This window comes from Azolla caroliniana, unplaced genomic scaffold, assembly GCF_043228905.1.
Source record: "Azolla caroliniana isolate FFs.n. ecotype wild unplaced genomic scaffold, voAzoCaro1.0.p SCAF_14, whole genome shotgun sequence".
NCBI classification, from domain to species: Eukaryota; Viridiplantae; Streptophyta; class Polypodiopsida; order Salviniales; family Salviniaceae; genus Azolla; species Azolla caroliniana.
Genome location: NW_028230449.1, coordinates 78,222 through 88,195, shown reverse-complemented (window position 1 = coordinate 88,195; position 9,974 = coordinate 78,222). Strand labels below are relative to the sequence as shown.

At 39.5% G+C, this 9,974-nt stretch overlaps 1 protein-coding gene across 1 annotated transcript; it reads right to left on the bottom strand.

Annotated features, from left to right (window-relative positions):
* Window positions 1-433: 433 nt before the first annotated feature.
* LOC147855067 (ras-related protein RABE1c-like) lies at window positions 434-3,160 on the bottom strand. Its single transcript, XM_087330304.1, has 8 exons — window positions 2,900-3,160; window positions 2,667-2,739; window positions 1,797-1,897; window positions 1,653-1,718; window positions 1,478-1,572; window positions 1,262-1,324; window positions 1,074-1,166; window positions 434-986 (listed from the first exon to the last, which is right to left on the bottom strand). Exons 1-8 carry the CDS (start codon window positions 2,961-2,963, stop codon window positions 903-905), a joined length of 639 nt encoding a protein of 212 aa, XP_087186430.1. The 5' UTR covers window positions 2,964-3,160; the 3' UTR covers window positions 434-902.
* Window positions 3,161-9,974: the final 6,814 nt, after the last annotated feature.

Here is a 9,974-nt window from a genome sequence, read left to right as displayed (position 1 = left end):
CCCTAATAATCCCAAATTTTCTCTAGAAACGAAATCAAGACAAATCTCCTTTTTCAAGAAGCTTGACAGCTTCAGCAAAATTAGCATATAATATGATACATATGGCCTCCTGTATCATAAAGGAAAGCAAAAAACTCATAATTAAGAATCAGAATCATTATTACAGCACTTTCATTTTCTCTAAACTAATAAAAAAGCTCTGGGTTTCTTTGCCTCCTGTTACCAGCAGCATTTTTTGTGCAATGAAACATCAAAGGCATAATAATCATGCCGGTGGTACACTCATTGTTCAAACATTTTGGCACAAAAACATATGCCAGCATGATTTACCATTCAATCAAAGAGAAATCAAGCCCAGGCATTATTGACGTAACCAATGGGCATATACATGAATATTATGCAAAGGCTCCATTGGCTCTCCCACATTATTGGATGTTCACATAAATATGTATGTATATATATAAATATATGAAATACGGCATATAAAGAATTCTAATTCAGACATGAAACCAAACCCATGATCTCTCACATCTGAGAAGCTCAAGGATAGCCACTCCTGAAGCATAATCATAACTTGGCGTTATAGTGTAAGTCACAAAAAAGGAGCACTCGGATGCTCTCAACAAAGGCAGGAAACAAAAAATAGAAACATCGGTCTTGCATTTGAAGCAAACAGCCCCACTCCCATGTAAAAATGATGAACTGGCTATAAATAATAACAATAGTAAGAGCATGACCTTTGCCACCAGAGCAGATAGAGAGATGCATTCAGAGTTCTATCTTAAGGCCCCACACCAAATCTGCCGGCATACCCCAATCCAAATACTTGAAACCTTGGTATACACTTTTCACACATCAAAATCTGCCAGAATTATATATAGAGAGAGAATCAGCATAAACACTCATGCTCCCCCACAACATCCTGTTTTCTGGCCATCCTCTGAAAACCCATTAGTTGGATTGAGCTTGGCAATATTGATGGGTAACTGCAATATTGTGAAAGAAGTATATCATTGCAAACTTTTCGACTTAAGACACTCACTTCTGATTAGACAAACACTTACTGCACATACCTCTGGTTTGCTGTAGCTATTTGCTAGACGCACTTTTATGTCTCGGCTAACAGTAAAGAAGAGCTCTTCCACATTCAGACCTGTTTTAGCACTCTACCCCCAGCCAAAAGTAATATCAGCTACAAGTCATGAACACAGATCAATATGAATATACGAAAGTAGAGCATTATATGTGTTAGTGTTCTCACAGTCTCAAAAAACTTCATCCCAAACTCATCAGCCAATGCCTGACCCCTTTCAGTAGGTACAACCTGTATTTTTTCAACAATAAAGTATTTTGACAGAAGAAGTATAAACATATATTTCATTCATAAGTAGAAAATGGCATTAATGGCTCAGATGTTGAAAAGAAATCCACAAAATGAGTAAAAGAGGGAATAGCATATTATCTATTATGTACTCACCCTCTTGTCCTCCATGTCTGCCTTGTTCCCAACCAAAACTTTATTGACGTTATTGGAGGCATTTTCTTCTATGTTCTTGATCCAATTCCGTATGTCTATACTCACATTGGTTAAGCATTCATTACATTAATGTTATGAGCAGCCATTATTGTAGCAGGGAACTCAGAAAGGATACTGAGGAAGGACGCCTCATCAGTAATGTCGTACACAAGAAGAATTCCCATGGCTCCTCGGTAATAAGCTGGAAATACCACATAGTTAGTAGCTAAAATGGTTACGAAAACATGAAAATTTTGATGCAAAACCGATATTTATATACCAGTGGTAATTGTGCGAAACCTTTCTTGACCAGCTGTATCCCAGATTTGCAATTTGACGCGCTTCCCATCAAGATCAACCGTGCGGATTTTGAAATCTATCCTGCATTTTCAGTCAGGGCAATTTCAAAAACAAGAAGAAGAGCTGTTTTCTGTTGCTCGAAAACTAAAAAAACTACAATCTCTGGCAGAAAATGTGCACTGGTCTCGCTCATTCATTCCTGCTTCTCTCCAATATTTCGCACTCCGCCTTCCTAGCTCGTTTTCAGAAACAAGAAGTGGCTAAGGAGATCCTGAATTTCATGTGCCATCGACTTTCACATATGAATCCATCTCTCGTTACTACTTGGATCTCATAGGAATGCAACCTTTTGCATATCATTGTGCAGCCCTTCCATCTATTTTTCGGTAAAGTAGAAAGAGCTGACTACATTAGCTTTGAATATATCAGGGCATCCTTCTCAGAAATTGACCTCACACTGCTCTATTCGAAGGAAGGCTGAGCTTCCAGTTTATCACATTAGCAAACACATGTCAGTAGCAGTATTCTGTACTCAAATTCCAAAGGATTATGTATGCACACAACTTGGCTTTCAATATACAGATAATTTCCAATATCACATTCCCACAGTAAGCCCCCATAATTTGTGATCATTTCTTGTGTATGCATCCACATGAAAGCAATTGTACTGAGGAGGGAAATGCAAACTAAACATCAATCCACATTGTGTTTAGGAACTGAAAAGACGCCTACCCATGGAACCTTGCAGATGCCTGATAATTGGGATTTCGGTGCTTTTTTAACATTATAACCAGCGGATTCCATGAGAAAGAAAGAGAGAAGCTTGGATCAAGAAAGTATCTTTCCTTACCCGATGGTGGTGATAAAGCTGGTGGTGAATGAATCGTCGGAGAAACGGAGCAAAAGGCAGCTCTTTCCCACGCCTACAGAGAAACAGCAGAGGCGAATGGAGGGGATATAAAATAAAATAAATAAAAATAAATAAATAAAGTCATGAGATTTTTTGTAATAGCAGCATCAACAGGAAGCTGCTATGAATCGGCAGAAGGAAATGGAAAGGAATGGAGGAGAGACTAGAGTTACCACTGTCTCCGATAAGCAGGAGCTTGATGAGAAGATCATAATCTGCCTTTGCACGGTGACCCATTTTCTGTTCGTCAAAGCTTGGTTGCTTGCTTTGGATGGTGGTGGAAATGGGAGAAGTAAAATGGATCTGGTCTGATTGATGCTTAGCTATGGAGATCCCTCCGCCATTGGAGCTTTCAGGAAGAAGAAGAAGAAGAAGAAGAAGAAGAAGAAGAAAGGCGGCTGCGGCTGCCTCTCAGAAAAGGAAAAGTCGTCGGAAATAACAAACGGAGGAGGAGAAGAAGAAAGATCTTCTTCCCACCGAAAACATTTCTCTTCTTATATGTACATACGTACGTACGTACATACATACATTATTACATACATACATACATACATACATACATATAGATAGATAGATAGATAGATATGCTTCTTTCTTCCTTCCATCCTTCCTCAACAACAACAACAGGCGGAGGCGGCTCTTATGTTTGTTTGTATTGAACTGAACCAAGGTCCAAGATGACCTTCCTCTAGGTATATCACAACTCAACTATGTATATGTTTGTATGTATCCACTTTTACCTCATTAGTAGCCCTCCATCTACATACATATATGTACATATGGCATAGCATGGGCATATTAAACTAACCCCCCCCCCCGGAAACACATACATACCATTCCATACCACATAGACATCAAAACCTAACCTCTCTCTTCTTGGGGCAACGTCCCCAAACAACTGCTCTTCCTTGTTTTGAAACCCAAGATTGCCCAAGGCAACCAGCCCACCGACCACACACCAACTAAATACCTTTTGCATGGAAGATGATGAATGCATGCCCTCCCCCATCTAAATCTCGACATTGACACTTTACAAATCAGGTAATGTGCCATGTATCCAATACCTTCTTCGCTACATAAGCTCTTATCTTTGACCAGTCTATGATTGTTGCATTGATCGACCAACAGAAAGGGTCGAATGACTTACTTATAGAGTCGTTTTGTCAATGGGATGTGGTTGGAGATTGTCATTGGAGTCGGTCAACTCTGCTAAGTGATTACTTAAATACCATATAACACAGATTCAAATTACTTACTTAACCACTCTTGTTATAAAAAATACTAAGTATGATCGACTGTTAGCTATGCGTATTCTGAGTAAGAGGAATTGAAGACACGAAATAGTAGTTTAAAGCACAAGATATACTCTAACTAACAAAAGTTATGTTAAGAACTTATAACAATATAATCAATGTTGTTAAAATGCTCTCAGCCCATGTTTATAGGTGGTCTGAGAAGCTTTACCAAGATTTTACAATTGCCATTTGGCAAGAATCTACACTTACAACTAATTGTTCTATTTTTTCTTCTTGGCGTTAATAATTTTTTATTATCTTCTTTCCCAGTTGTCAGTTACGACTACGACTACGACTACTACTACTACTACAACTATTTTTTACTTTCATTATATTAGTTTGTTGACCTATATACTTTGACTAGCTTGGTCAATCCGATCGGCTAATACATGGCACGCTCATGGGACAGTGTCTTGCACAGTCAAACCCACAAAAACTAGTGTCTAGTAGTCGTCATCCTCATTCTCATCCTCATCTTCATTCTCATCCTCCTCTTCATCCAAAATCAAAATGTCCAACATATTTGGCTCCTCTTCATTCTGATCTTCATTCTGGTCAGCGTCATCAAGGGCTTGATGACTTTCCTTGCGTTGTAATTGTTTGGCTTGCAAGGTTGACTCTAAACCATTGTCGTTATCTACACATTTTTGTCTATAGATCTTTCGGCTGTACACCTTGCTCTGTCCTAGGCATATTGTGTTTCTCGTCTAGCGCTCGCATTTCCTTCGTATTCTTTTGGTCTGGTTCTTGCTCAGCTTACTCCTACTCATGTCTTATCTACTTAGCTTCTTTTGAGGTATCAATTATCTCTATTTGCTCTATGCTTTGTGGAGTGTGTTTGTTGTTCTGTTCCTTTGTCTTTTGCATTAGTTTCGTTCTGCGCTTAGGGCAACACAATGTCAGATATGGACTCGGGTCGGGGTCTTGTGGTAGGGAGACAAAAACGTGTACAAGTTCTCTATCCAAGCAAACACTGATAATACATTGAGGTGCAAAAACCTACATAGCTAACGAATCAAGTTGTAGAGATTGTGGAGACTTGAAACCAAGCTGAGTACAACGGATTGCCGACTGGTGATATACAATGCATGGTAACATACTACAAATGCTCAACATGGATTAAAACTCTCAACACATGGATAGAGTATAAAAAAATAGATATTCTATTACATGACGTAGACTTCATACACTGATACAACTGATTAGTTTTTACTTCTTTCCATGTCCCTTTTTATAGGGAGCCTGTGCGGTTACTGTTAGATAACATGTCCCTCTGGATGAGCAGAAGAGTTCGAACTGAATCAGGTGGAGTAAGTGGGAAACTCGGTTGAGGTTGAAACCGAAATCGATTTTATAGCTAATTCAGGAGATTGTATTTGTAAATAGTCTAAATGTGCCCCTTGTGGGCTATGTGTGTAAATAGCCAAAAAGTTGTATGAATATAAATACACTTAGGGCAATCATTATGGTATGATGAAGATAGAGCGAATCATTATTGTTGTAAGATAGTTAGAGTGGTAGTGGCCTCTATAACTGGTGAGAGTGAAAGAGTGTAACTCCATTAGCCGTCACTTGACAAGGAAGAACTCAAGGTTGTTGCCTTGAATCCTCTTGTTGTACTCCTCTCCCCATAGTGATGAGTTTTGGAGTTTGTGGATTCCATGTGGTTTTTCCCGATTCGGGTTTTCCACGTTAGAATCTTGTGTTCTCTGTCTCTATTTTTTTTTCGGTTTGTCTGTTCATCATTTCACTCGTTCTTTGCGCCCAAATAACTACACACAAAATCGGTTGTGGCCAGTTATGATCCTAACAGTTACGTCTGGACATGAACCACTACTACTTCCATTAATTATGTTATAGATGTTTTCTTGTCCGGCCCCATTCGTCTTTGATCCAACTCGTAACTGTCAAGAATAGTATTGACACAGAGAGGAAATTAGTACTAAGAGGAAAGAGGTTGTAAAACACTCAAGAGAAGGAAGAAGATAGATAGATAGATAGATTATATTATCGTCTTCGGAGGTCAAATATGACCTATGAGACCAAAAATATTACATTTCACGTCATACGTGTGAAGGTGAGTAGCGACTCTCGATGTTCAAGAACTTTACCAATGAATGTTGCAATCGAGAGTGCACATCGTGGTTGTGAGAGAAATTCGTGCAAGGATTGGGCTTGGTCGAAGAGATGTGGAAAGCATGCTCAAATATGATCAAAGGTAGAGCATTGTATCAAAGTGTGATACTCAAACTCTCGAACTTGGTTAGGGCAAAGTGTGCATAGTCGGTCACTCTCATCACTTGTGCCCCAACGCCCCGTCTCACATCTCAATGCATGCGAGCTAAGTCGCATGGAAGCAATGGTTCGAATGGCAGATATCAGAATGGGCTCCCCGTTCTGCGAAGAATATGGTTTTGTAGTTAGGTGCAACATTTGTAGTATAATGTGTGAAGCGTGAGCCACCACATTTGTCCCATTTCATGATACATTGGAGTTGCAAAAAGGCCTCATTTACAGAGGAATCTAGTGACACATCATGAAGCAAGTGTCTTGCATCCCATCTACCAAGCCATTTTTCTAAATCTTGCATCCAATTGGAACACAAAATTTTGCTTTAATGCATCTTTTGGATCTTTTTGCTTGCTTCCCATGCAATTCTAGGAAGTCGTTGTGAGGGGCTTTTTTGAACCTTAAGCATGTATTCAACAACCCTTTCCATGGCCATGATCTCAATGGGAAGCGATCCCGTCTCAAGGAGGAGGAGGGTGTAGGGCGTTTGTTTCTTAACTTGTAGAAATTTTGTAAGAAAATGTTTTTGTACATTTTCAAACTCTTTCCGCATAGATTTAGGGATGCTACTACCCCATACTTCTACCCCATAGAGAAGAACCAGGGTCACCAAAGTGTCGAAAAGATATTTCTTTAGGACCCAACACTTAATATCTCCAAGATTGCATGTGTTCTCAAATGCATAATATGCTCACTTACCCGCCTCTAAGCGGTGTGTAGCACATTCATTCCATCTATGATTTGAAGGAACTTCAAGGCCAAGATACTTGAAGCTTTCCACACATTCAAGTGGCTCATTGTTGTACATAATGCAAGGTTTATCTCTTTTTTTACTCTTCACAAGCATAATCTTTGTTTTAGAGCTATTGACACTTAATTTAGTATGCATGCAAAATTTTTCCAATGCCTTCATAAGCTTTTGTGCATCTCCTAAAGTATTTGCAAAAAGCACTACATCATTCACATATAACAAAAGCATAATCACAACATTCCCAATGGCAACTTCTTTAACACATTCTTCCTTTAAAAACTTGGTAACCATTTCTTCTAATTCATCAATGCATAAACCAAATAATGTTGGTGAGAGTGGGCATCCTTGCTTAACACCAAAAGTGCTATTGAGAAAATCTGAAAGTCTATCTCTCATACGCACACAACATATAACCTTCTCATATATTCGGGAAATTGCAAGCATATATTCACTTGGCACCTCAAGTTCTTCCATTCGCCTCCATAAATGCTCACGAGGTACCATATCAAAAGCTTTCTTGAAGTCTACAAAGCAACAATATAAACCTTTACCTTTAAGGTGACTTTCCTCCATTAATACTCGAAGAGTGACAAGATGATCAACTGTGCTATGGTGTTTTCGAAAGCCAGCTTGTCCATAAGCTCTCTTACCATTTTTTTCTGCCCATACACTTATCTTTGATTCCATTATACATCCAAATAGTTTTGCCATTAATGAGCCAACCATGATGGTTCGATAGTCGTTTACATTATTTACATCTCCGCCTTTATGCAAAGGTTTGATCCAATTTGTAGTCCAATCATATGGCATACCATGTTGCAATGCATCATTAAACATATCGCATATCCATATATGTGCTTCCTTTCCCGTCCATTTGAGCATTTAAGCTTTTATACATTGAAGATCGCTTGCCTTTTGAGAGGCCAATTTCTTAAGTCCTATGCATATATCTTCAATTGTAAAGAAGGGAGACATATGTGAAAGAGAACCATAACACATCATCTTTCCGACAAGAGATAACTCATATAAATTCTTACAATGCATAGACAAATCATGAAGAGTTAAGTCACCATAACTCTCAACATGTTTCCCCTTTATATTTCCCCAAAATTTAGCACATGCATGTGCTTTCTCTTGCGTTTGGAGAAGTTGTTGAGTAACTTCCCATATTTGTCTCTTTCTTTGAATAAGCCTTTTATAGTCATACAAATCCTTTTGGTAATTTTCTTTATCCTTAACTACATCCAAAACCATAAGACACTTTCGAGCTTCATGACATTCTTTATCAAACCATTTTTTCTTACATTTCTTGGCGCATTTCCATGATGTGTGGTTGATCCAAAAACATTTGTTTGTACAAGAGAGAATGACATTCTTAAAAGCTTCCCATTTGCATTCTAGCATGGCACCATGTTGTGTCTTTGTCATTTGTAACATATCCTCAACCATCTTGGAATACATGGGCGCTCGCTTAAGATTCATGCTCAAGTGCGTTTGTTTACTATCTTCAATGACATTTTGGCCATCAAACCTATGCATACATTTGACATCAATACATAAAGTCCTATGATCGGATTCCGGTGTCCATTCCCCAAGAGAGAGAGAGAGAGAGAGAGAGAATGATAATGACAAAAGATATATTATGTGGAAAGAATATACAAATATAGCTAGGAGGCTTAAGACTGACTTCGAACTGATTTAGTTCAAAAAAATGCCTTATGAGAAATGAAGTTCGAGTCGCCCAAGAAGGCCCAAAAATCGGTGAACCAACAGCTTCGCCGATCTACCCACTAGAAGAACCCTGAAAATGGCATGAGTATAAAGAGTACATAGCGCAACATTATGTGTACATGACAAAAGTGGCGGAAGTGTGTGAGCTAGAGAGCTACGAAGAAGTAGCGAAAGACACAAATTGGCCTGCTACTATGGAGGAAGAAATGCAGGCACTCAATGCCAACGACACATGGGACCTAGTTGACCCTCCCCAACAATGTGAACTGATCGGCTGCAAATGGGTATATAAGGTGAAGTACAACTCCGACAGTTTGGTCAAAGGTATAAGGCCCGGTTCAAAAAAATGCCTTGTGAGAAATGAAGTTCGAGTCGCCCAAGAAGGCCCAAAAATCGGTGAACCAACAGCTTCGCCGATCTACCCACTAGAAGAACCCTGAAAATGGCATGAGTATAAAGAGTACATGGCGCAACATTATGTGTACATGACAAAAGTGGCGGAAGTGTGTGAGCTAGAGAGCTACGAAGAAGTAGCGAAAGACACAAATTGGCCTGCTACTATGGAGGAAGAAATGCAGGCACTCAATGCCAACGACACATGGGACCTAGTTGACCCTCCCCAACAATGTGAACTGATCGGCTGCAAATGGGTATATAAGGTGAAGTACAACTCCGACAGTTTGGTCAAAGGTATAAGGCCTGGTTAGTGACCAAAGGATATGCGTAGACACACAGAATCGATTTTGACGAGACCTTTGTTCCGGTAGTCAACGATTCGTGTGGTGCTGGTAGTTGTTGTGGCAAGGGGGTGAAATCTTCATCAGATGGATGTGAAGAATGTGTTTCTTCAAGGTGACCTTGAAGAATAGGTCTATATGATCCAACCCCGCAAATTTCAGTAGGAGATGAACAAGTCAACAGTGTGCCGACTCAAGAAGTCGCTTTACGACCTGAAGCAAGCAACCCCCCCGCAAGAAGCTACATCCAAACTTCAGATTGACCTGCAATGAGAAATGATTCCGACAGCTTGTTGGAAGCCTAATCTACTCAACAGTCACCCAACCCGACATCAGTTATCCGGTCGGTGTGATAAGTTAGTTTATGTAGAAGCCAACCATAGATCACGTTTAGTGCACACACCGGATACTCCGCTATGTTAGCGGCACTAAGGACAAGGGACTA

Bases quoted from the DNA above. Each gene is read 5' to 3' on its own strand.
- LOC147855067 (XM_087330304.1), bottom strand. From the start codon at position 2,963: ATGGGTCACCGTGCAAAGGCAGATTATGATCTTCTCATCAAGCTCCTG. The intron at 1,898-2,666 runs GTAAGGAAAGAT...CTGAAAATGCAG, and splicing joins AGCTTTATCACCACCATCGG to GATAGATTTCAAAATCCGCA. The intron at 1,325-1,477 runs GTGAGTACATAA...GAAAAAATACAG, and splicing joins CAGACATGGAGGACAAGAGG to GTTGTACCTACTGAAAGGGG.